The sequence below is a fragment of the Petaurus breviceps genome, unplaced genomic scaffold, assembly GCF_028583685.1.
Source record: "Petaurus breviceps papuanus isolate PSGF00001 unplaced genomic scaffold, PetGlider_PUasm1.0 80, whole genome shotgun sequence".
NCBI classification, from domain to species: Eukaryota; Metazoa; Chordata; class Mammalia; order Diprotodontia; family Petauridae; genus Petaurus; species Petaurus breviceps.
In genome coordinates, this window is record NW_027186540.1 from 23319213 (window position 1) to 23346885 (window position 27673).

At 40.6% G+C, this 27673-nt stretch overlaps 1 protein-coding gene across 2 annotated transcripts in view; it reads left to right on the top strand.

Moving 5' to 3' along the window:
* Positions 1 to 27286, top strand: part of LOC138176054 (LHFPL tetraspan subfamily member 3 protein) — a 735200-nt gene extending 707914 nt beyond the window's left edge. Inside the window, exon 4 of one of the 2 annotated variants that reach the window (XM_069106799.1) lies at positions 26319 to 26364. Coding sequence is in view for 1 of the 2 variants with exons in the window: in XM_069106798.1 (XP_068962899.1) it covers positions 26319 to 26347 (29 nt within the window). In the remaining variant the exon portion in view is untranslated. Of the gene's footprint in view, positions 1 to 26318 lie in introns of both variants that reach the window. The other variant, XM_069106798.1, reaches the window with a different exon arrangement.
* The last annotated feature ends 387 nt before the right edge of the window (positions 27287 to 27673 follow it).

The following is a 27673-nucleotide window of genomic DNA, read 5'->3' on the forward strand; positions in this document are numbered from 1 at the left end:
CACACACACACACACACACACACACACACACACACACACACACACACACACACACACACCCCTCTGAGGGTATTGAAAAAAAATTCTCACTCTGCCCTCTACTGAATCAAAAATGCATTCGTTGTCATAAGGGATGCTTTCAAAAAAGAGACTGCACAGAGTTATTTCATTTTTCTGTATCCCAAATTCTGCATCCTTGTTTCATTGTTATCTTTCTATACTTTTGATTTGGCCAGGGTGGGGTGTGGAAGAGGAGAAGAGAACAGAGAAGAAAGGAGAGTGTATCACTGACGTTTCCAGCAAAAAAAAAAAATTGTCTCACTCCATCCTGAAATCTCTCTATTTTGTTTTATCAGGCACATGTTTCTTTCATTCTGTGTTTGAATAAGCAATGACAGGCATCAGGGATTTAACCATCTCTCCAAGTGGCAAATGTTTACAGTCCTGGGAAATAGATGTCACAGAAGGCCCACTGACCTTTTTCAGCCTGAGCGCCATGTTAGTAACAGGTCCAGAGCCAAGGTCAGAGGAACACAACTAAGGTTGTGTGCCAGAGATGAATATTACTGTGAAACCTCAGGAACCACTTCAGAGGGGAGCCTGAAGGCCCCCCCATGCAGCTTAGGGGAAGCTACCTTCACACTGTCTTCCATGCTGGTGTACCCTGGTCAGGCCAACTCATCTCTTTGTGAGCATTTAAGACCAATGTAGGGTTAAGTGGAGATGTGAGCTGAGCAGTCGGCAACAGCTTGACTGTAACCATCTGGGTCTTTGCTTCTGTCTCCCTTGGCAAGTCGATAGTTCTGTCTGCTCTTTCTCTAGGGAAGGAGACTGGCAGTCTGGGTAGTGTTTCTGGGTCCCTTTAACTGTCTCATGGGGTCCATGCTCATTTTATAGCTAGGACAAAGAGTGTCTTCAAAGAGGTGTTCTGGGTAATGATGGGGGTATCCTGGAAATTCACAAAAAGGTGTCATAGGAGATAGAATGCTGGCCTGGGAGTCAGAAAAACCCAAGTTCAAATCCTCCCTCAGGCCCAGGGCAAACTACTTAACATCTCAGACTTAGTTTCCTCATGGAAATGAGGATAGTAATATTGCCTACTTCAAAGGGTTGTTGTGAGACTCAAAGGAATAAACATGTGAAGTGTTATGCAAATCACAAAGCACTACATACACACTAGCTATAATTATTATATTTATCAAGCAGTTCATGTCAAATGCAACACGGTAGGTAGACATCATCATGGCACCACTCTCTGGCCTCTCCAATGTCCATTGGTATCTCTAGAAATCCAGAAGGAGAGGAAGGGCCGGAGAAAAAGAAAGGAGGGGTGAAGTCAAGGGGGGAAAAGGAAGATGAGAGGAAAAAGGAAAGAACTACATATGGCAGAGAGTGATAAGAGTACCAACAGAAAAAACTGTCTTGGATATTGCTGGTTTTCTCATCTCCCTCTGCCTCAGGGTAAAACATCTTCCCAGCTTTCTTGAAATAGTCACTGGAGAGAGGGCCAGAGAGCTTTCAGTTCAGATGCACAAAGCCAGGGCTCTGTGTGGCTCCAAGCCATAGCAACGATACCAACATGCCTGGAGTACTCCCTTGACCCACCAGGGTCCACCCAAGGAGAAAAAAATGTCCTTTCAACTCATTCTCCAACCTTCTCTGACCATGCTGGGGACAGCAGAGTCAAGATGACCCATAGGTTGTGATGCGAGATACTTCAGAGCATGGTCTGTTTCGTGATCTGCCTTTTTCTCAATCCCCCATATTGGACAACAAAGTGCTGGAACCAACCCTCACCAGAAGCAAGAGGAACGGCCCTGTTGGTTGTCAAAGAGGGAACAGCTTGTGTTGTCAGTTTCTCCAACAAGATGCTAGGAAGCCAATCTGTTTCCCTTGCTGCTCCCTTCTTCATTATTGAAGACTACACTGATGGGACATGAAGAAGGAGTCAGGGCCTTCTCTCACCCTGATGATTTCCCATGACTGCAGTTTTAAATGCATGGAGTGTTGATCTGCTAACAGAGGCTGCATCCTGGTTCCTGAGGTGCATTCCTAATAAGGATATTTATGAGCATTATTGAGCTGCTGCAGACACCTCCGCTGACAGAGTTCTGGCATTCCCCACAAGTGCATCTGATTTCTCAAGGAGAAAGACACATGCTAGTAGTCCTACTGATTTGCTGACAGTCTGATATCATAAATTTCACGACTTCTCTCTCCTTCAAAAAGCTTTTTCTTTGGCATTCTCGTATTTTGCTGACAATCAGATCAGACCCACTTTGACTTGGGAGCTGGTACTGTTTATGGAGCTAACCTCCCCTACTCCCAGCTATCACAGAATCAGGAGAATGGGTTGTGAGTAGAGAAAAGCATTTAAATGTTTTTGGAAAAGAGAGTTCATGCCCCAGCAAGTGAAGAATTCAAGGCACAATTCAGTTAAATCTCCTATGACCCAGCTTATGCCAGACAATTTGACTGAGAATAGTTGCCAGCCATAAAAATAAGGAATCTGACTTATTGACGATGACATTTCTGTATAGTTGTTCCTGTTCCCAAAAGGAGCCAACAATCCAGCAGGATAAAAAGAAAACTAGCCAAAGCCCTGGAAGAGACCCATAGATGGAGTGATTCAGTGCCAAGGCAGCTCATTGTAAGGTATGACATTTAAGAGTCTGGAGGGGCAAGAAGAAGGCCTCAGCCTTGGCTTTGGTGATTCCCTCTTCCATTTACTCTTAAATTCTGGTTATTTAAAATTACCAAGTACAATCCAAGCTCTGGGCTAACAAGGGCCTAAAGTAGAATAATGTCAGTATGGGTAGAGAAGGAATGAACGTGAAAGAATATTGCATTTTGGGGCATAGCAAAGAATTGAAAACAAAATAGATACTCATCAATTGGTGAGTGGCTAAATAATTTGTGGTACATGAATGTAAAGGAAATTTCCCGTACTGTAAGAAATGATTAATGTAATACATACAGAGAAGTATAAATGAACTGATAAAGAGCGAAATAATCAGAGCCAAGAAAACAATATAATCAATGACTACAACAACATAAATGGAAAGAACAACCACAAAAAAAATCAAAAGTGGATTTGCAAAATTATAAAGAAAGCATAGCTTAAAAAATGAGAAGATTCTCTACCCTACCTTTTTTAAGAGATGGGAGATCCACAAGTATTATACATGGCATATTTGCAGACCTTTTCAATGTGTTGATGAGTTAGGCTGATTTTTCTCCCATTTTTTTCTTTTTTGTCTTTAAAAAATAGCATTTCTTACATGGAATGAGTTTCTGGGAAGGGATGAGAGAGAGAGAGAGAGATCAACAAAACTTGTCTTTTAAGTCTCTAGTGACCTTGAAAATAGTATTTGTGATAGAGTGGAGGAAATAAAAGGTATGTTATTAGAGTTTACTATGGACTGCCCAGACAGATAGAGAATGTGGATGATGGAATACTGATGATTTCCTCATAAATATTCCAAATCTGCTGTCAAGATGGAGTTATGATAAAAGACTTCAACCATCTGTACATCACCTTCTAGAAGGCTCATTCTTGTAAAAGAAGAGGAGCTCATAAATTCCTGTTGGGAGATTTCAGTGAGGAGCTCTCTAAGCCAATACCAGGCACAGCCTAATTTGCCACTCACAATCTTGGATAGTTGCCAAGGAAGCCCAAGTGGTTAAGTGACTTGTCAAGGGTCAAATGATTAGTATGAGTTAGAGGGAGGATTTGAAAATAAGTCTTCATGACCCCAAGATCAGCTCTCTGTCCACCCCTCCATGTTGTTACTCATTCATTTTAGTCTTGTCCAACTCTTTGTGAACTCTTTGGGGTTTTCTTAGCAAAGATACTGAAGTAGTTTTCCATTTCCTTCTCCAGCTCATTTTACAAATGAGAAAACTGATGCAAACAAGGTTAAGTGACCTGCCCGATGTCACACAGTCAGGAAGTATCAGAGGTCAGATTTGAGCTCAGGTCTTCCTGACTCCAAGCCAGGGGCTCTCTATTTTGCCACCTAGCTGCCAAACCGTGATGTGTCTTAATTCACCTTTTAAGGTCTGTCACATAAAACATATTCAATAAAATCCTTTTTCCAATGCCTTGTTATGACATGGAGATGACTCTGAATTCTTGAAGGCAATGCCAGCAGAGTCCAAGCTCCAACTTTAGGTATAGATCCAGTGATAAACTGTCTGGAAAAGGACCAGCCTCACTGAGATGAGAGAGTCTCTTCAACCAAGGATTAGCTGCCAACTGATGGAGTCTTTAATGTTTATTTGTTTTTGCCATAAGCATTCAGGAAACTATCTACTAAGGTGCATAGAAGGTTTCTGTCTGCCTCAGGGGAGAGCATACTTCTTCATTCGTGAACACATGCCTCCTTGAAGTACTGAACAACATGGGAAAAGGTTTCAAATGAGTGTCAACCTGTCTTGTTGCTGCCACAGGAGATGGGCCAATAGACAGAAGTTGCTGTTGTTTTGTTGTTTTTCAGTCATGTCCAGCTCTCTGTGACCCCATTTGGGGTTTTCTTGGCAAAGATAGTGGAATGGTTTGCCATTTCCTTCTCCAGCTCATTTTACAGATGAGGAAACTGAGGCGAACAGTGTTAAGTGACTTATTGCCCAGAGTCACACAACTAGTAAGTGTCTGATATTGGATTTGAACTCAGGTCTTCCTGACTCCAGACCTGGAGCTCTAACCACTGCCACACCTAGCTGGCCCAAACAGAGACCAGTCAGGAGTGGCCCAGAAAATGCACTTCCTAAATATACCATATTTTCCTTCAGTATAATGTAGAGATTTCTAACAACATGAGCTATCAAAAAATGGAATATTCTGTTTCATAAGGAAGTGAGTCCTTCTAGAGTGAGGCTTCTTAGCCTTTTTGCATGTGTTATAGACCCTGTTGGCAGCCTTGTAAAGGTCATGATCCCTTCTCACAGTAATGTTTTTAAATCCATGGGATAAAATACATAGGATTGCAAAGAATAGTGATATGCAACAATTAATTTTGTTAAGTTCATAGACCCCAGCAGGCTAAGCACCCGGGCTGAAAAGCTGGACAATCAATCCCCAGAAATGTCATGCGGGATATTCCTATGTGGAGTTTAGTTTTGGATATGTGACCACCAAGATCTCTTCCAAAGCTAAGATTTTATCATCCTTTCCTTTCGTCACCACCAGCCCAACTACAACAGAATACTGAAAACCCACACTCCCTGGATTTTCTACAAAGTAATTAGATTTTCTTGTAGCATGTGCAGATCTTGCATTCAAACAGGCTAGCTCAGGGTGATTATCAAGTCAACTAGAATTGGCTGAGTGCTTACTCTGTCCCAGGCACTGTGCCAAGCATGATAGAGTAATATAGATTATGGGTGAAACATACTTGTTTCTATATGATTCTCCCTTCTCTGTCACAGATCATTTTTATCATCCTCTCTGGGAGAAGGTAATGTCATCATTAATCTTAATCGTATCATCATATCTACCTGAGCTCATCTTACCCACTAAGGCTCCAGCAAGTTCTCCTCCTTATGTGGAAGTCAAATGGAGAGAGATGTATCTGGAGCCAGAAGATCCAGGTTTGAATCCTGATTCTGACACTTACAATCTGTTCAACTTTGGGCAAGTCCCTTACTTTGTGTGCCTCAGATTTTTCAACTGTAAAATAGCCTTAAGTCTATGATTTTCTTTTTGGAGGGGGTAAGGTGGGGCAGTTGGGGTTAATTGACTTGCCCAAGGTCACACGGCTAGTTTTGTGTTGTGTCTGAGGCCAGATTTGAACTCAGGTCCTCCTGACTCCAGGGCTTGTACTCTTCATTGTGCCACCTAGCCACCCCTAGTCTATGATTTTCTTACTGGAGTTTTAGACAATTTTCTTGATCCTATGAAGATTTAAACAGATTTATTCTATCCTTTTGCTTTCCTATGATGCTTTCTCTACAGTAAACGCCTAATAGATGTTTGTTGAATCACATTAAGTTGGTCCAAAGATGCCCTTTCTTGGATCTTCCAAGTTCTAAAGAGTTTCTCGTAACATCACATAGTTGGTGGTTGACCAATTAAGAAGGAAATTCCAAAGAAACACATCTTGGCTTGGTGTACAGACAAACCCTGACAATTATAAGTGCCTATAAGTTCAATGGGCTGCCTCAGTACTTTGGGCATTCCCCATCACTAGAGGTCTTCTGGCAGAGACTGGATGACCAGTTGTTAGGAATGTGTGGCACCTAGGTGGTAGTTGTTAATTATTGTTATTATTACATTGTTATTGTTATTATGTTGTGGAAGGCTTGACTAGGCCAGTATGGCTTGGATTACATTGCCATTGAAATCTCCAAGGCATCCATTGAATGTTTTCATTCCCTTCTGCAGAGGGAACTTTGTTGCATGCATAGATTAGATCTTAGTTGTTATGGTCTCAATTCTTTTTGGTTTAGATAGTAGGCATAAGATTCAAATGTTGTGTTTTATTACAACAAACTCCACAATGGGTGATTAGACCACTCCTCAGGAAAGGATCATTAAATTAACAGTAAAAAAGACAGGATGCTGGATAACTCAAGCATCTAGATTCAGGCACTAACTCTCTCAGGAGACTTACTACAAAATAGAAAAGCCTCACCTGTTTCTCAATTATATTGCACAAGAAAAAATTAGGTAGCAGCTTTAAGGACCCAGGTTTTACATAATATAAAAGCATGAGTGACTGAAAGGAGAAATACCTATGAGTTTTTTAAAAGTATGTATTAATCATCAGGGATTGCTAGGTGACAGCTAGTGAATAAAGCAGCAGGCCTAGAGTATTCCTGAGATCAAATCTGGCCTCAGACACTTACTAGCTGTGTGATCCTGGGCAAGTCACTTAACCCTGTTTGCCTCAGTTTCCTCATCTGTAAAATTACCTGGAGAAGGAAATGGCAAACCACTCCAGTATTTTTGCCAAGAAAGCCCCAAATGGGGTCACAAAGAGTTGGACACAACTAAAAAATGACTGGACAAATTAATCATTCTTCTTATCAATGACAATTAAGCAATGAGTATTTGGTGAATGCCCAGATTGTGTGCCAGACACTGTGCCACACACTAGGGAGAAAAGTGCAAAAATAATTGTCTCACAAAGAGCTTACATTCCAATGGGAAAAACAGCAAGTACTTATAAAACTTTAAATAGCATACCTATGAAGTTAATAAGAAATGTGTGTGTGCATATAGACACATATGTAGGAGTTAAATACACAGCAATTTCAGAGTGAGAACACCAGCAATTAGAGGAAAGAGAAAAGACTTCATGCAGAAGATGGTGTCTGAGCTGCAGCTTAATGGAAAAGAGGGACTCTTTGAGAGGGAGGTAAGACAGAAGTCCATTCCAGAAATGCCAGTGCAAAGGTAGAGAGAAAGAAGATGGTATGCTGTGACCAGTTTGTCTGAATCACAGAATGCAGGAATGCAAAAAACACCTAACTAGTTTGGGAAGATAGATTGGGGCCAGGTTATAGAGGTCTCTAAAAACTAAGTTGAGTTTATATTTGGTTCTGGAAGCACTAGGGAGCCACTGGAGTTGACTGAGGAGGGAGTCACAGGGTCAGATCTTCACTTAAGTAATATTACCATGGTGGTAGTACATAGGATAGAGTGAAATGAGGAAAGACTTGAAGCAAGAAGACATGACACAGGATAGATGGTTATATCAACATACTTAGATGCTTCAATGGATCCAAAATATTACTAATGTGGGTGCTCTTTCGACAGTATAGGTTGTGCCCTCTTGTACCTTCTCATCTTACACGACTATATCCATATTCTTCCATAGACTTTGCCAAGGAAATCCACCCACTGTACTAGAGGCCTTCCTCCTGGTTCCTTTCAATATTCTTTTTTTTTTTTGCTTTTTTTTGGAGGGCAATTGGAGTTAAGTGACTTGCCCGAGGTCACATGGCTAGTTTCTGTGTTGTGTTCCTTTTAATATTCTTTATATTTCTGCAATGCTGAGGCAATTCATCCAATATGTCTCACTACATAATGGGTCCACCTCCTAATCATACCTATTTTTTTCATCCTTTACTATTCTTTTTCATATGTAAATCATTATTGGTCACATGTTGCTGCCTAACTACACCCACCAGATATTTTTCAATTGCCCTCTGGGTCATCTCTGACTTGCATTCTTCTGAGAGCAGTTGTTCTAGGATTTGTAGCCAGATAGCATCAGGAAGGATCTGTGTCACACAAGATCCCTTTTCTGCCAAAGAATAGCTTTGGATCATTGATGGTATTGTACAGTAGCTGAAATTCCATCTATCCCCCCTCTCTTCCTCTTATTCAATTCTAGAATCATCTACCATCTCTAGTATTTGTCTAAAATATTAGCATGAGTGAATTAACCCAAAGGAATACCCAACCAGCTTCTATATCTGTAAAACACACAGCTCCATTGGGACTCAGACCTTTCATTGCAGAGTAAGATTTAAACCCTATTAAGAATGTCCCATGAGGGTGGCTAGGTGGCGTAGTGAATAGAGCACTGGCCCTGGAGTCAGGAGGACCTGGGTTTGGATCCGACCTCAGACACAACACACACACACACACACACAAAACAAAAATAGCCGTGCGACCTTGGGCAAGTCACTTAACCCCAACTGCCCTCCAAAAAAAGGCAAAAAAAAAAAAAGAATGTCCCATTATTTCTTCATCCATTTGCCCTCTCCTTTATGAGTGCAATGTCTTTTATAAACATGAACATCTAAAGACTTTCAATGTCAACAGGTAATGTTTTTATTTCTTTTAAAATTTGTGTAGAACAGACTTCCTGACAGTGACAAATACCTTTAAGGATATGTCTCTCCACCTTGGGCCTCATGCTATTGATAATCAGGATGGTTAAACAGGTTCTCTTTGTGGTTACATCTATGTGGTCTTCTATGTGGATCTTATATACGAAGCTTCTGTGATCTTAATATATGGATGAGAAGCACCTTGTTAAAGGAGGGCTGATTTCTGCTCTGTTGAGTCAAATGCTTTCCTTTATCAACAAGAAAATGCATTAATATCTTATAGTCTCTCTGGCTCTCAATTTAGTAACTGTGCAGGTACAGTTTGGTACCACCAATAAACTAAATTCAGTCTGTTCCTGTCTTATATTTTCATCATTTCAGGTCATCTTCAGTATGATATTAGAATAAACCATTCTCATTAAAATGTAGTGAGATAGGAATTACTGGAGCTATTCCCAGAGGAGTGCTGAGGGCCCAGCAGATCTCCATCCTCCTCCTCTCTGTTCATCCCCAATTTAAAGGCATCACCCCACAAGTATAATGTGTTGTCTCCCCCAATGTATTGTAATCACCTTAAGGGCAAAGAACATTTGATTTTAGGCTTCTGTATCCTTGATACCCCACCCAGTGCCTGGCACACAGTAGGTATCCAATAAACCCTTATTGATTAACTGATTGATATTTTGTGAGTAAAGATTTACATATCAATTTTTCATATTAAGTTAAATAAAATACAACAAATGTTTTGGAAAATGGTAGCAATGATGTAGACACATAGTCCAGTAACTGCTGAGGTTGCCCTCTGGGTAATAATAGCATATAAAATATTTTCCCTTCCTGTGAAGTTTCTTACTCTTTAAGATCTTGACAATTATTTCCCGATTACTTCTCAGACTACACCAACTTCAGCAGCTTTCTACTGAATGTATTCAATCAGGTCCAGCTCCTTTCCCCAAATTCATCCTGAGTGCCATTTGTTTTTTCAATTACCAACTGGGTACTGGGGTATTCAAGTCCAAATGTGGCTTGGTTCCATTGTCATGGGTGAGAAGAGATAACTATGGGAATGCAAGCAAATCTAGTCCATTTCACGTTTATTAGTCGTCTCTCTTCTTCTTTCAACTATAAATACAAGGATGTTTTGAAATAAGTAAACATAAAAATATAACAATCACCATTAAAAATAAATTTTTCATGTATCTTATGATAGCTGGGATGGTGACCAATTGCTGCCCATGAAGACAAAGTGGCATTTCTAAAATGGATTGGGGTACTGTTTACATTTAATTTCCACTTAAGTAAAGAAAGTTTCGCTCAGGAGGTAGACTAGGCAAGCCTCGAGGAACATTTGAAGAAGAGAAGGTGGACTTCAAGGTCAGCTTTGAGTGGGGAGCGATGCCTTGAGTATTCAGTGAAGTGTGAAGAAAAAACACAGTCAGAAAGTGGATGGGGGAGTAGGAGAATCAGACAGGGACACAGTGAGGAGATTACCTTAGCAAAGAGGAAGGAGGGAGAGATAAGAGGCTAAGTATATAATAGCAAAAGATCTAGAAGCATTTGTCATGTTTAAAAGCAAATAAATATCCTAGTTACAAATGGCCCAGTTTCATCTGTGGCTATATTCTTCCTTGAATTTTCTGAAGAGCTATCACAACAAATAACTCCACTGCCAGAGCATGAGGGAATTGGGGAAATGTAAAAGTAGAATGAAATAAATTTAGACTGTGTGTGTGGATATCTGGCCACCAAAGTGGAATATGAGAATAGTGTACACAAATTTCCAATATTCATCAGTATTTGTGAAAGGCACTAAAATCTGATTGTGCCTTACCATAACCCCCTCCTCAAGGGCTGTGCCCTGGGTCTGCCTTCCCAGTAAGACTCCTCTCCTCAACTCAAAAAGAATCTAAGGCTTTACATCAGAGCTCTTTAACAAAATCATCTGAGAGCAAGGATTCAGTGGTGGCAGAAGTATCTACTATAGGTGCCCTGAAAGGCTAAAAAGGTCTACATATAGACTGAGTTTGCCTGCCAATTTTCTTGCTTTTAATAGGTTCCATGGCTACATCCATGTTCCTTAATTGTGGAAAGGTTGGGGAAAGGGTGTGAGGGAAATTGTTCATGAATTAACAATCAAAATTCCTTCTCATGAATTACTTACATTCTAAGAAAAGGTCATATGGGAATGTATTGTGCCTAATGTCAAATCTAATTGTCGGTTGCACACAAGAATAGAACAAAATTATCTGGGCCTGGCACTTAAGCCATTTTCTGCCCCTTATTTGCACAGGAAGTCCGAGAGAGTGACATTCGGAACAGTTTTAATTAGCATCCTCCAACTCTCCTTCTTTGCCAAAGAGCATGCTTAGAGGACCACAAATTGGGGGTAAGGGTAAGAAAAGGCACTATGCAACTATGAATGAAAATGACAGAATGGTGTGGGAGAGGAGAAATGAGGAAAAGGCCAGCTTTGGGGCAAACTGCAGATGAACCCCCTTGCCTGCTGTTATTTGTAAAGTGAATAAATTACTGAAAGGAAAATACCTAAAACCTGTGTTTTGATCAGAGTACTTGCATATCCACCCCTCCTTTCTGTGGTATTAGGTAAATGAACAGACTTTCAGATTCATGCATATCCTCTCTTAAAACAGGGCTGAGCCTTTAGGTACCCCTTCCCTCAATTTTATGCCAATCAAAGCTGAGTTCATTGCTGACACACAGACCTTTATCTCAGTCCTTCATGAACTCATTCCCAAAATGTAATGGCAGAGCCAACCTTTATTAAGCTCCTGTTATATACAAGCACCTGTCCTAGGTGCTGGGGACACAGAGATAAAAATGGGGCAGTCTCTGCCCTTGAGGATATTAAACCCTGCTTGCCTGGAGGTTCTTTGCCTCTTTTGTGTCATAGACCCCACTGGTAATCTGGTAAAGTCTATAGACCTTTCTCAGAATACATTTTTAGAATACAGAAGGAAATGCTCAGTTTCAGTTAGGACTTGGTGAAAATCAAGAAAATAGTCCTTTTTTTCACATCCAAGTTCACCAAGCCCCTGAAGTCTATCCATGGACTCCCAGGTTAAGAACCCCTGCACTAGAAGAGATAGCAGATAATTTGAGGACAGAAGGTTTCAGGGGGCCCAGGTCTGGTAACACTCCCTATGAGATTTTTCCTAATTCCCCTGGGCTGCTCATGGTCTTTCCTAACATCCAAATCACTTTCTTATCTTCTTGCCTGTGTACAAGTTGCATAGTATGTAAGCAGGGCCTGTTGGGATTGTGTATTTGTGTCCTCAGAACCTAGGACAGCGCCTTTCATATAGTAGACACCTAATGAGTATTGGTTGAATTTCGTTGTGTTCATGAAAACCATAGAATCTAAGCTGCACCAGGAAGGAAGGCAATGGTTCAGAGAGGAAGAGTTGAGTAAGGAGGACAATAAAAACATGGGGGACAGTTTTTTCTAGTATTTCGAGGTGGGGAATGGATTGTCAATACAAGGAATAACCAGTGGTCTAGTCTGGGTAGAGAGAGTACAGAACGTGCCAAGAAGAGTAATGTGAAATGAGGCTTGAAAGGTAGATTGAAACCACATTGTATAATACCCTAGAGCCAATAGGAAGTCTCTGAAGCTTTTTTGGGCAGGTGAATGACATATCTGTGCCTTCAGAAGAATATTTTAGCAGCCTTACAGAGGAAGGATTAGAAAGGGGGAGAACTTGGAGTCAGCTAAGTAGAACAGTGGATAGAGCATTAGCCCTGGAATTAGGAGAATGTGAGTTCAAAGCTGGCCTCAGACACTTACTAACTGTGTAACCCTGGGCAAATCACTTAACCCCAATTGCCTCCAAAAAGAAAAAGAATAAAAGAAGCAGGGGAGCCTGGAGACAGAGAAACCAATTAAGAGATTCTTAGCATAGTTCAGGTGAGACTATAAGGTCTATACTACACTGGTAGCTCTAGAAGCAGAGACAAGGAGAGAGATCCAGAGATATTCTAGAGATCTGGCTGCTGATTAGAGAATAGTTAATGGTATGGGGATGGGGAGTTGATGAATTCAGTTTTACACACATTAAGTTTGAGATGCTAAAGGGGTATTCAGATAGGCTTATACAAAAGGCAATTGCAATACCAGAGTTCAAAAGGCAGGTTAGGGTTGCCTATGTAAAGTCGGGAGTCATCTTCCCTAACCTCAAGCCTGGACAGGTCCACAGTGAGGCCATATGCCCTTGGAGAAGGGGATCACTCAGTGACAGCATGCCACTAACTGCATTGAGGGTCCTGTTTTTAAGTAGTTTCACAGGATTTCTTTGTTTTGACTAAAGTGGACAAGGAGATTATGAATTATTTTCCCAAAAGATTCCTTCATGCAAGTTCTGAGGAATTGTCTTCAAAACCCAGAGGCTTTTGTGTAAGGAGCAGATCTTATTTTCTGTCCAGAAAATACAAAGTCATTTCAGATTCCAGGCAGTACCAGCACGGGTTGTACCCGAGAAAGAGCTGGTGGCTATACCCTGCCTTCTTTTATAAGATTGCACTATCTGAACAAGAGGCATTGAAACAACCCATGCCAACAGACACAGCCAGTGGCTTATCACAGGAGCCATTTTAAAATTGGACATGATGAGGCAGCCAGGTAGCACAGCGAGTAAGAGCACCAGCCCCAGAGTCGGGATGACCTGGGATCGAATCCGGGCTCGGACACTTAGCACCCACCCAGAAACACCTGGCCATGTAACCTTGAGCAAGTTACTTAACCCTGATTACTTTAAAAAATAAATAAATAAAATAAAATTGGACATGTTGTGCAATAGCTGTGGTTTGGGTTTTGGTAATCCTAACTAGAGGCAGCATAGCCTAGTGGCTAGAGCTGGCCTCTGAGCTAGAAAGACCTGGATTCAAATCCTACCTCTAACTCATTCTGGCTACGTGTCTGGCAATGCTTTAGACAACTCTCTATTACTAGAATTTGCAGAGAAAATGCTAACCTGAATGGGGAGAGGGAATTTCATCATCTGGGAGTTCTCCAAACCAAAACCATGAATTCAGTCACTATCCCATCCCTCTTATACTAACTGTGGGTAAAAGAAGAATTTTAATAACAATGGAAATTGGAATATATTGCTGTTGAGTCATTTCAGTCATGCTGACTCTTCATGACCCCATTTGGGGTTTCCTTGGCAAAGATACTGGAGTGGTTTGCCATTCCCTTCTCCAGCTTATTTTATAGATGAGGAAACTGAGGCAAACAGGTATTTACCCAGGATCATACAACTCATAAGTATCTGAGACTGAATTTGAATTCATGAAAATAAGTCTCCCTGACTCCTCCAGACCAGGCACTATCTATTGTACCACCTCACTACCCTAATAATATGTAGCAACAGATGCCATATTTCTGGTTGGCATGAGGAGATGATGGAATTATGTCTAGGTTTTTGCTTTCTGATAATTTAAATCAACATTTATTATTGCAGAGGTGGGAGGCCATGGTTGTGGAACACTGCATGCCTTTTCAGACTTTTTCAGTGTATCATGTTTGCTCATCTTTTTCTTCTTTCTTTTTTTTCTTTAAAAATTATGTTTTTGGGGCAGCTAGGTGGCACAGGGAGTAAAGCACTGGCCCCGGAGTCAGGAGGACCCAAGTTTGGTTCCAGCCTCAGAATCTTAACACCATACAAAAAAAATTAGCTGTGTAACCTTGGGCAAGTTACTTAACCCCAATTGCCCTCCAAAAGGAAAAAAAAAAATATGCTTTTGGGCATGGCTAGGTGGCACAGTGAATAGAGCACCAGCCCGGGAGTCAAGAGAACCTGAGCTCAAATCCAGCCTCAGAAACTTGACGCACTTACTAGCCTTGTGACCTTGGGCAAGTCACTTAACCCCAATTGCCCTGCCCTTTCCCCTCCAAAAAGAAAAATATAGATATGCTTTTTTTCTTAAGGGGGATTACTTTTTGGGAGGGGAAAAGGGAGAAATATTGAAAGAAATTCTAGAAATGTACAAAAAATTACAAAAATATTTTGTTTTTTAAAGGGATAAAAATTTATTAAAAAAAAATAAACATTTATTAATTGCCTACTATATGACAGGACAGTGAATACAGAGAGAAAACTCAGTCCCTGCTCTCAAGGAGTATAGATTCTACTCAGTGACAGGGATGAAAGAAATACAATATGTACATGGAGAAGAACAAAATTTATGCAATGTAATGCAAAATAGCTTCAAGGAGGACAGAGTGCTAATAAGGTGCAGAGACTCCCAACAATTTTTTTCCTCAAAATCCTTTCAACCAAAAAAAGAAAATATGTTGTGAGCCCCCAGGGTAATTTGATATACTACTCATAATATTCTTTTAGATTTACTCATCAAGTGCTTACAATTACTGCAACAATAACTTTGGTTCAAAAAAGCTCTAAATTACTGCAGAAGCCAAAATCTATGATGCTCCAAATATACACATGTTTGTTTTTGCAGAAGAAAATATATTTATAGTAGAACTAGCCGGTTCTTTACTCCTCAAGGTGTCACTCAGGAATTTTTAGCAATAACCTACCAGACCATGGTAAAGAACCACTGAATTGGAACCACTGAACCCAGAGAATGAGAAAAGGCCTTGTGTCAGAGATGGCAAATGAGCAGAGCTTTGAAGGAAGTTGGGGATTCTCAGAGGTAGATGTGAATAGGGCAGGCATTCCAGAACTAGGGGCTGACCTCTGTAGAGACATGGAGGGAAAGATGAGATATCAAAGAGTTTTCAAAGGGTAGTAATATGAAGCAGTATTGGAAAAGTATTTGGGAGCCCAATTGTAGAGGTCTTCAAATGTCTTTAAATGACAGGCTGAGAATTCTGTACTTTATCCTAAAAGCAGAAGAGGGCCACTGAGTATTTCTGAGTAGGAGGGTAACATTGTCATATTTGTGTTAGAGGAATATCATTTATCAACTAGGGAGGGATAGTTTGACAAGGGGAGACACCAGAAGCAGGGAGAGCAATCAGAAGTCTACTGCAATAGCACAAGTAAGAATTATATTTTGCTTCTCCTGCTGTGTTGGGGAGACAGAAGGATTATTTGAACAGTAACTAGCACTCTGAAGGGTTAAGAAAGTAGCAGCCATTTGGTATTAGTGGAGAAAATGTTTACTGCTTGGTTCAATTCCATTTTATATGCCTTGACATTATTTTATTAAATGGTTTTTCCTCTGGGGAAAAAAATAGTCCATGTAAGAGATGATTCAAGCTTGAACTAGGGCAAAAACCACGAGTTGAGAAAAAGGAGATAGATGTAAGAAATCCTATGGAGGAAAAATTTACAAAACTTGGTAAATGGGTATTGTGGAGTAGGGGACAAAGATGATTCCAAGGTTGTGAACCAGGGTGACAGAAAGGATGGATGATGGTGCTTTCAATAGAACTAGGAATCTATCTATCTTCAGAAGAGGAATGGGCCTTGAGGGACATACAATGATTTCTGGTTTGGATGTGCTGAAGTTGAGATGCCTGCCCGTTGAGCACCTAAATGGATTGATCTAGCAGACAGCTGGAAATGTAAGGCCCAGCTTCAGGGGTGAAAATAGACCTGGAGATAAAGATTTAGGAGTCATCTTCATGCAGATAATAATACTTTCATGTCTTCAAAGTGCTCTCAACCATGTTATTATGCATAATGTCTGGACCTTGGAGATCTAAAGCTCAGTCCTCTTTGGGGGTATAATGCAAAAAGCACTGCACTTGGAGAAAGGAAGGACTTGTGTTCAAATCCCTTCTTTGACAACTTGCTGCCTTTATGACAATGGTCAAGTCATTGAACCTTTCTGAGCTCCCAGCTCTTCAATAAGAATCCCTAAAGTACCTACCTTAACCAGGCTATATTGTTTGAATCCAAGGAGATAACATAAAGTGCTTTGTAAAATTTGAAGTGTTTATATAAATGGCAGTCATAACCCAATAGTCAAGATCAAGGAATAAAGACAGCCTAGGGCTTTTGATAATTAAAATTCTACCCCTCTATTTCAAGGCTGGAGACCATCCGTCTTACCTCAGAGCCCCCAAATGGTCCACAGGAAAGGAGGGCTGTGGGCAAAATCAGGGTGTGGAAAAGATGCTGATTGTTCATATTCCACCTTTGTGTCTTTGCACCAGTGGTGTTCACTCTCTGTTTCCGTCTCTCCCTCTTTCTGTCTTTGTCTCTCTGTCTTACTCTCTGTTTTTCTGTGTGTGTGTGCCTCTTTCTCTGTATCTGTCACTGTCTCTCTGTCTCTCTCTGTCTGTCTGTCTCTCTCTCTCTCACACACACACACACACACCTTAGAATGTAAAATGTAAGTCCCTTGAGGGCAAGGACTGTATTCAATTTTTGTCTGCATATCTCCAATCTCCATCTAGAACATTAGAACATCACATATTTTATAGATTATGAAAATGAGGCTGAGAGGCATCTGAAAGAAGGTTTGAACTTGGGTTCTCCTGACTCCTAGTCCAGAAATCTATGCACTATGACAACTAGTTGCTATAGACACTCTTGGATGTGTACTTCTTTTTCCTGGTCATCAGGAATGTGAGAGACTGAATGGCTCTTGTATAATTATGTCTAGCATAGTGACTGGTGAAAGATGAACATACCTAGAACCTGGAACAAAGCAGTTACTTAATAAATATTTGTTGAATTTAATCTCACAGTATCATAATAGATTTAGCACAGAAAGGGACCTTGGTGACCATATCCTCCAAACTGGAGGAATCTGAGACCCAGAGAGGTTGTGACTTGCCTAAGATCCTTAGACTCTTTCTACTACAGTGTCAAATAATTATTATTTTTACTTACCTCATAGAATTATTTTAAGGATCACGTGAGATACTGTCTCAGAGCACTCTGCAAACCATACAGACCTTGACCGATATACACTATTTCTATAGAATCTGAGGTCTAATGGTAAAATGTTCAGCTTCTTTTAAGACCATTGTACTCAAGCTCTCAAATAAAGCCTCTCAGATGGCCTGGTGTGAGGTGGATACAGTTTATTGAATTCTGGATTTGAAAACATGATGTAAGGAAGAATGACCGATAACTCTGAGCATGGATCCTTGGGCCCTGGGAAGATGCAGCCTGGGAATTCTTCTACCATTCATTATCATAACAAAGATCCAGCAAGTGATTCTGCTCTAAAATATAAAAATAAAAAGTCTACCCGCTCACATAGAAACGTTTTACAATCCCCCACGCAGCGATGGCATCCCAGCTACACTAATCACCGGGGCTCTGCACCCTAATTGAATAGGTCAGCTAAGAACAATCAACATTCACTCGAGTGTGGGGCCCACAGGAGACCTTTCAAAGTCTGTAAATAGAAAGAAAATTCAACGACATAGCATTTAGGTAGTTTGGACAATGCAGTCCTTGCAAATGCTGCTCTCATTAACTGTGATTCAAGTGACAGCTTCCAAAAGGATTTGCAGAAAACCCTTCCAACATGAAACACCAGCAAGCCAGAAGCACATGACCTGCTACAAGGGCAAACCCGCCTGAACAAAGATTCAATGCGGTGAATGACTTATTTATACAGGTTCTGCTCTGCACAGACCTGGGAGGATGTGACATCTATTAAATTGCCTCTTTTGAGCTGCACAGCCATCCACATTGTATGGGAAATGTTAGCCAAAGTTTTGAAGAGAACAAAATGTTTTACAGAGTGACAACCCCAAAGCTCTCACATAGACATTGTCACGAACCCTGTAAAATGCTGTCTGTGTCTCATGGAGCCAAAAGACTGAAAACTGAAAGGGGGAGAGGTGGGAGAGAAGCTCTGCATTTCTCCCTTCCCATCTGATGGATCTGTGAAATTAATAGGAATGCCTGATCATTATTAGGACAAATTGTCATCATTAAGGAAATTCCTAATGAAGCCAAGTAGCTGTGTTTATCGACCTATGTTTTCCCGCTCCTTTTAAACTTACGTTGTATCGTAAAGAGATACTAGAATGGAAACCAGTCAGCCTCCCTCCCTCACCTCCTAGGATACCTTCCCAGGCTCTGAGGATTTGGTTTTATAGAGAACTAGTGATGAAATGCTCTCACTAATTCAGACGCATGACAGTTCCTGGTTTTAGGTTTAGACCTCTAGGTCAACGCTGTCACATTCAAATAGAAAGGGATCCCTGTGAGATTGATTTAGCAAATCACAACTTAACATTATCTATATAGAATTGTATTTTTATTTATTTTGCTAACTAGCTTCCAATTATATTCTACTCTGATCTGGAGACATTTGGATGTTTTACAGAAGTAGCCTGTAGATGCCAAGTTTGATAACTTTGTTCTAGACCATCAGCCAATCAATCAATAAACATTTATTAAGAGCCTATTATGTGCCATAACCTTCCTAGGCAACTATCTCCCAGTAAACCCAAGAGTTTAAGACATTATCATCATAGCATTCCAGGGGTAGGGAACCTCTCCAGGCTGAAGGTTTAGATAGTACTTTAAGTTTTGCAAAGCATGTATATCTCATTTGATTCTCACAACAGTTCTGTGAGGTAGCTGTTCCATTTTATAGATTATGAAATTTAAGCTGAGGGACAACCGAAGGAAGATTTGAACTTGGGTCTTCCTGACTCCTAGTCCAACACTCTACTATGACACCTAGTTGCTATAGACACCCTTGGATGTGTACTTCTTTTTCCTGGTCATCAGGAATTTGAGAGGCTGAATGGCTCGTAGTACAGTTATGCCCAGCATAGTGACTGGTAAAAGATGAAATGGTTGCAAAGTAATAGGGAAGAAGAGGTGAAATCAGAATGCCACAGGGCTCAAGACCTGAGTTCGATGGATTGAACATTCAGTTCCCATGTGGGGTGATCAGCAAAGATCTGGGAAGAATCTCCTCCCTGGTCACCTGCTCCAAGAGAGTCCAGCATTTGTCAACAGTTCATTTTATATGTGGCCATGGCTTAGAGATCTTCCTAGGTAGCCTTTAGCTACCTAGAGCAGTTTGGGGAGTAGAATGCAAGGGAGGGAGGTCAAGAAGAACCAGAGATAGAAACTACAGTTTGTATGAAAGGGAATATTCTGAGCAGAGGAGTAGCTGATGGTCATTTAACAGAACTCTGTGGAATGACCCAGTTCTCAAAAAAATAGAAGATGTAACAGTATAACAATGGCGGAATTTTTTGATTTTATGGTGAAAGTATTTAGTAGGACTATGTTATAGGACAGGAAGCTGTAATGGTAATGGGAATTGGTGCTACAGAAGCCTTGAAGAGATGAACCTTAATTTTTAGGATAGTGAGCCATGTGTTCTAAAAGTATGAGTGCACTATAGCCCATAAGTAGATTAACAGTGGGAGGGCAAGCCATAATGCCAATGGTTATTTCAGAGGAAGAGGAGGAGGAGGATCTGAGTAGTCTGGGGGGGGGGGGGTGGAATTGGTAGAGGACAGAAAGTCTATCATTTGTTTGCTTCTGTCTACCACATCCAGAAGGTATCTTGACCTTGGAACTGGGGCAAAATCTGTATTCAAATCCAGGTGACTTCCACCCATGGCCATTGTGGTAAAAGCAGAGGCCATAGCAGGTCTATCCATGGCTTTGCTCATGGAGTTCTTGGCCCTTACAGACTTCACATATTTTCACATGACAACAGACATCATGCTGGCTACAAGGCCGCCAAAATACTAAATGACCTTAGGTTGATTTGGAGAAATGTCACATTGCATTTGGGTGGGCACCTCAGTTTTGGCTTCCCTAGGAAGAACATAGAGCTAGGCGCGCAGATGAAACAATCCACATGACCCAGAGTCTTCCTGCTGGGCAGTAATACAGCTGGGTTTGCATGCAGAGATGAAGCCAGATAAAGGTGACCATGTTTCTCTGGGACTACATTGCTATGAAAGCTTCAGCCTGTGGGAAGGCAGATGGCAGTTGGCTTATGTCTGGCTCCCCATACTTGATGGGTCAATAGCATCAATGAAAAATGAAATACACTTTCTAAAATCAGAAGACATGGTTCAGATCCCCCCTCTTTTACCTACTTACTATGTGATCTTGGGTAAATACTATAACTTCTGTGAGCCTTGGTTTCCTCATGTAAAAATGAGGAGTTGAGTAAGATGATCTCTGAGGTTCCTCCCAGTTTTAGATCTATGACTCAGACAGGATTTTTGGAAGAGGGTAAAAACCCACTGGTTGTGATTACCACCCCCTCCTATTGGGCAATGAAACTGAACTATTTTTTAACAAAAACAGAGTGGAACTGGGTATTAGTTCAACTGTTGAGCAGTGCTAAAGTGTTCCCACTTCCAGTGATCAATTCTTGCTCTGCCTGAGTGCTGGCCCCCACCATCATCCCCCACTACAAGATCAGGGAGCCAGGACCAAGATCCACCCTCATAAAAGGCCAATAGCTACTACCGATGTTCTTTCAACAAGTGACATTTTGTTAAAATGAGAGAAAGAGGGGACAATCAGAATGGGGGGGGTGACCTGTCAACTTGCATTATCCCCTCCCCCCAATGGGAATGCAAAATTTCTTTTCTTTTTTTTTTTAAAGTATGCTTCACTATGTATTCAGACGCCATCAGTTTTTGCTCTGGGGATGGGTAGCATTTTTCATCTTAAGTCCTTCAGAGTTGTCTTGGAGCGTTGATTGCTGAGAATAGCTAAGTCAGAATGCAAAATTTCAAAACATCCTTCTTTTGCTCTTTTTACCAGGTTTTATTTAGTTTAAGTTATCTGGAACTTTCATTTTTCTCTCCTTTGGAGTCTTCAACCTTAAAATGGATTTGGGAGTGATTTAACCCCCAACTTCCCAGTGTACTAGTAAAAAAATTTCAATTTCCCAAACAGATTCACTCTTTGCACATACTGACAGAGAGATGCTGTCTCAGACTAAATCAGATCTCCAATGCCCATGGGCTTAAGTGTTAAATTCATACACAACAAACACAAAATAAACTTGTTCTTTTAGGGTTTGCTATATTTTAAGCAATAAAGGCACACCTTCAAATTATTCAAGTTTATTGACTTGCCTGAAGGAAGATACTAAATTAAGCATTGCTGTTGTTATTGTGAAGACAGTGGATATGTAACTAAAGCATGTATGTAGCTCTCCAGCAAGAAAACAAAAACCAAAAAATGGTGAGGAAACTGGCTCAGAGACCTTAACTGACTTGGCAAGAGTCACACAGCCGGTAAGTATCTGAGTATACTCAATACGGGTATTTGAGTATACTCAAACACGGGTCTTATTGATTACCGGTCCATCGTTGCTGTTGTTGTTCAGTCGTCTTTCAGTCATGGCCAACCCTTTGTGACCCCATTTGGAGTTTTCTTGTCAAAGACACTAGAGTGAGTTGCCATTTCCTTCTCCAGCTCAGTTTATAATTGGGAAAACTGAGGCAAACAGGGTTAAATGACTTACCCAAGGTCACACCGCTAGTAGGTGTCTGAGGTCAGATTTGAATTCAGGAGGATGAGTCTCCCAGGCTCCATGCCCATCACTATCTACTGTGCTACCTAGCTGCCCTCAATTACTTGTCTACCAGCACTGCACCTCTGCCAAAGTTGGGGGGAGGAAAAGATGTTGCCTCCAACCTGGACATCTGTTAACTGGGGACCTGCCTCATGGGTCAGGAGCTACCACTTGAGGAACATGAAAGGAACTGCAGAGTGCTAACCAAAGGTAAGGTATTATTATGACAAAGACAGCTGCCCTTCCTTTGGAGAGGGCTGTTGGGATGTGGCCCAGCAGCCCTTTCCAAAGGAGTGGCATCTTCCTTAATCTCTAACCTACAGAAAGGTTTTCTAACCTGAAAAAAAAAAAGAGTGCTAGGGGTGGGGAACCTGCGGCCTCAAGTCCACACATGGTCCTCTATGTCCTCAGCTGCTGCCCTTTCACTGAATCCCAAGACAAAGGGTAGCACTTGAGTACCTAGGGGGCCACATGTGGTCTCAAGGCCACAGGTTCCCCACCCCTGGGGAATCTTCTCAAGAAGATTCATAAACCAAATGCTTACTTGGTTTCTAGGGTTAATTCAAACCAGAGACCTCCCTGTTTTCTTCCAGAGTGTGACCCAGTGTCCTCAGACCAGCTATGTAATTACAGCAGGCCACAAAGTGGCTGAATAGACTATTTTACTTATTCCTGTATACTCCAAGAGCTACACAGATAGTTTTCATGAATAATTTTCCTACATGTATGCAACCATTAACAATTACAAGAAACATTCCTAGAAAAGAAAAGAAAAAAAAAGATTAGGTTCTATATTCCTGGACATCAACCAATAACAAGAATAAGTTTTGGGTTTTTCCTATATGGTCAGTTGTAAATGCATTTTAAAATGCTTAAAAAAAAAAGGAAAGATGAACTTTCTCTTTTTTCACATTAAACTCGTCATCTAAATTCCTGAAGTATAATCATTTGTTTTCTTTCCTGTATTGCTCTTTGGTTTGTTTGCTTGTTTTCTCCCCAAATCCCTTCCCAGAGATCTCCTTTGTAAGTGTGGTGCACTGTGGGTTAATCAGACATAACCATAATCATTCTGTGACCTTGGGTAAGACTTTTTAAGATAATAATAGTAACAACAATAATAGCCAGCGTTGAAACAATGCTTCAAGGCATGCAGAGTACTCTGTATGCTGTCTCTGAGGCAGAGTACTCTAGGACTGCTCATACAAACCAAGCTTGGAATTCTGTGCAACTTGAGCTTGGGGAGCAGGGAGGAGGGAAGGCTAGACCCTCTTTTGTTCAAGGCTGCACCAGCACAGTAGAAGAAAACCCAGTGGTTGTTCAGGATCTTGTACTCCTTAGCATGAGAAGGCATTCTCTCGGAGGGGTTCTGCCCACATGAAGCAATTTGAGAAAACCATTAGAGTCTAATCATCATTATGACATCATCACATTCCAATTATCTTTACTTGGTTCAGGGAGCAGTTAGACTAGTTGTGAACAATCTGACTGAGAGAAGTTCATTAAAATCAGAGCGTGTGTGATTTTTTTTTCTGTGTATTTGTAAAACAGCTGGCAGACAAATAGGATAAATGAGACTCAATTTCCCCAGCACTTCCCTAGCCGCCCATTCAGAAAGCATCATCCAATTCTGAAGTAGGGAAATGATTAGGACCAGACAGGGTTCCCATTGTTTCCTCAGAGTTTACTCTGCTTCAGAGGGCCCAGTGATGAAAAAACACACTTGTAAGAAAACAATTCCAGAGCCTTCTTCAGCCCAACAGAGAGGGAGAAGGGTGAGGGAGGCTGCTGTAGAAGGAGCATCACCTTAAAAAGGCTTTTCATTCATTCATTCATTCATTCCTTTGTTTGTTTATTTGCTTATGCTATATCTGATTGCAAGCAGGGTTTCCCATATGCCTGGAGGAGCCAGTTAAAAACCTGGGCTGTAAGACATCGAAAACACAGTCAATAATGTCTAATGTGAAAGTATTTACAGATCCTATACTTGACTGTATGCTGCCATGGGGGGGCAGGGAAGAGAGGGGGACAGAATGTGAAACTCAAGGAATTGTGGAATTGAATCTTGTAAACTAAAAGTAAACAAACAAATTAATAAAAAAAATTTAAAAGTGGAAAAAAAATGAAACACAGTCAACAGGCATACTGCAATACTGGAAACAGAAAGCAAAGGGGAAGAGTGGGGAAGAAGGGGAGTGGAGAGGAGCAATGGATTTGAAGTCAGAGAACCTGGGTTCAAATTTTACTTTTTACCAATATAACTTTGAGTAAATCATTTGATCTCTCTGAGTCTAAGTTCCTCATATGTAAAATTAGAGGGTTGGTTCATAACCTGGGGTTGATGAATTTTTCATGTGTATATACATATATATGTGTGTACACACATACATAAACACATACACATATACACAAATATGTGTGCACACACATATATACATACTTATATGTGTGTGTGTATCTTATCTCAACGTAATTGGTTTCTGAGACAGGATCCATAAGCTTCCCCAGTCCAACAAAAGGGTCTGAGACACAAACAGAATTAAGAAACCTTGTTCTAAGTGATGACTGGGCTCTTTCTGCTCTAAATCCATGATCCTGACTGTGACTCCAGCAGATGGGAGACACGAGAAAACAGAGTTGAGAGGCCAAAGGCTGAGCACCCATTAGAGTCTGGGAAATGAGAGTGTTTTATCTGATCATTGGGACTCCACAGCTGCAAACACTGGGACTAATTAGTCAGTCAATCCACACTTAGGAAGTACCCACCATGTGCCCAACACTGTGCTAAGTGCTGAAAACACAAAGAAAGACAGAGGACAGTCTCTGCTCTCCAGGAGCTCCAGTCTAAAGAAGACAAATGTAAACAACTATGTACAAACAAACTGTACATACAGGATAAGTTGGAAATAATCAACAGAGGGAAGGCACCAGAATTAAAGGGGATTAGGAAAGGCTTCACTTAGAACAGGGGTGGGGAACCTGTAGCCTGGAGGCCACATATGGCCTTCCAGGTCCTCATATGCAGCCCTTTGACTGAATCCATACTTCCCAGAACAACTTGATTTGTGACCTCGAGGTAGGAGGTTCCCCACCCCTGCTTTAGAAGGTAGGATTTTTTTTAGCTGGGACTTGAAGGAAGCCAGGAGGCAGACTTTCCATGCATATGGGGACAGATGGAGAAAATGCCCTGAGTCAGGAAATGAAGTGTCTTAAAAAAAACCACTGAATATTTTTTGCCATTCTGGTCTACTGCCTTTATTTCACAGAGCAGGAAGATAAAGCCCAAAGACATTGAGTTATCGATGATAAGCAAGACTTGAGCCTGTGTGTTGACTCCCAGACCAACACTCTCGCTCCTACTCCCAGCTCCTCAGGAAGCCGTTTTTGCCCATCCACATAGATGGATTGTGTTTAACTTGGCTGGTTTGATTATACAACAGTCTGGGAAGCTGGCCTAAATCAACAGGTTGACCACATTACATATGGTCTTGTCTAGTTGCCTAGTCCCAGACCCCACTTTCATACTTGCTTGGGAAAGGTAAAGACCCTTCTGCTCCAGAAGGGAAAGATGGCCAAGTGGGAAACATACCATAATCAAATTATGCCCAGTGGTCAGTATGGGCATTTGATTTGTTTGGTTATACATATTTGTTATAATAGTTTTGTTGGTCTTTTAGGGAGGGAGATGGAAAGCTTGTAACCTGAAAAAAATTAAAAATTTTCAAAAGTGTGCCCAATTTTAGTCAAGATCAAAGAGCATGTAGATATGTGCAGTTTGGGTTGGAATATCAATGAGATCTGGGAGAGCAGGCCTTGCCATAATCTGAGACCCTGGCCAAATGAGACTCCTTGGGCAGCTGGCTCCAAAGTGTCTAAATGGGGCATAAAAACTTCTCAGTCTCCTTTTTTTTCCAGGATTTACTATTTTTTTTGTCTCCTTTTTGATAAGGGAGACAGTGCATTTTAACCCATTTGCTGTGGTGACTTTTGTATGGTAAATACCTTATGCAGGAAGAAAAATCATCCTTCCTGGCAGAAAATGACTTGTCTCTCCTCTCTGTTTTATCCAGTTCTGCTAAGCCAATATTCTCTAGAATGAGCACAAAACAACACGAGTAACAGCTTTTATACATCAACATCAAACGCAAAGAAGCTTAGGAGAGGACCGAAGAAAGAGATGAATGTGGACAAGTGTGGAACACCCAACTGTGAAGAACTTTGTTCTAAATCTGGATCAACAAACATGGAAGGGATTCATGGGAGGGAAGGAGGGAGGGAGAGAGAGAGAGAGAGAGAGAGAGAGAGAGAGAGAGAGAGAGAGAGAGAGAGAGAGAGATGCAATCATGGATTAAACACCAGCTCACTAGAAATTGTCATTGAGTAAGATCTTCAGAAGAAGTGCATGAGAAGTCACATTCGGGAAACATTTTAAAAACCGGGGGAATGTAGTTGTTGCTAGATTAACATGTAAAATATATATATGTATTGAAAAGGTTTGTAAATTGTCTTTTTTTAATTAAACTGGAAAAAAAAACAAAAAGCTTTAAACTTTCAACATTATAGAGGCAGTCAGTTCTAAACTATTCCTATCTCAATAGCCAAGAGACTGATCAAGTATCATTTATTAAGGAAGCATCATATTAAATAAATCTGGATGTTTTCATCATATAGGAGACATGACTTTTACATCTCTGACCTTCATTTATTTCACTGTGTAATTAGTTATAAGTACTTGGTTATTAACATATGTAAAGCTTCTACCTTTTTACAATGTCTGTGTTGTTTAATCTGTCTGTAAAATTTAACTATATTGAGAAAGTGTTTTTGGCATATACGCTACCAAGCTGTATATGACAGAAAATACAACTGGTGAATAGCATAGTTTCCCAAACAACCTAGACATCTCTCTGTCTTCAGACAACAGCAACAAGGAACTCTGAAAAGTAGAGAAATCACATTTCCACCTTGAATGCTCACATGTAATATATAGGCTGCTATTAAATACTTTTCTACTTCTTCCTAGTATGTGCATAGGAAATTAATATACTTTATAAGTAGGTATCTAAAACCTCTCTGATTTTCTTTTCCACATAACATCCAAGGTTCATATGCTGTATTTACCTAAACTATTGGCATTCCTCTTTGTTTGTTTGTTTGTTTAAAGGATTCTAACCAACCAGATCTATTTCTAAAAGGTAGTAAATGGTTCTAACAGTACGCTTAATTTAATAGCTTTAGGAATCAATGAAAATATACATACATAAGGTCAAATAAGCTTATTAGGAATAAGTTGCCTTTCTGTTTTACTAAGTTGGGATTCAAGACATTCAAGCATTTTTATTGGTTGTTTCACATTTAGAAGTAGTTATAAACTAAACAGGTTTTTTTCTTTAAATATCCAATGCCCCTTTTTATACATATTCTA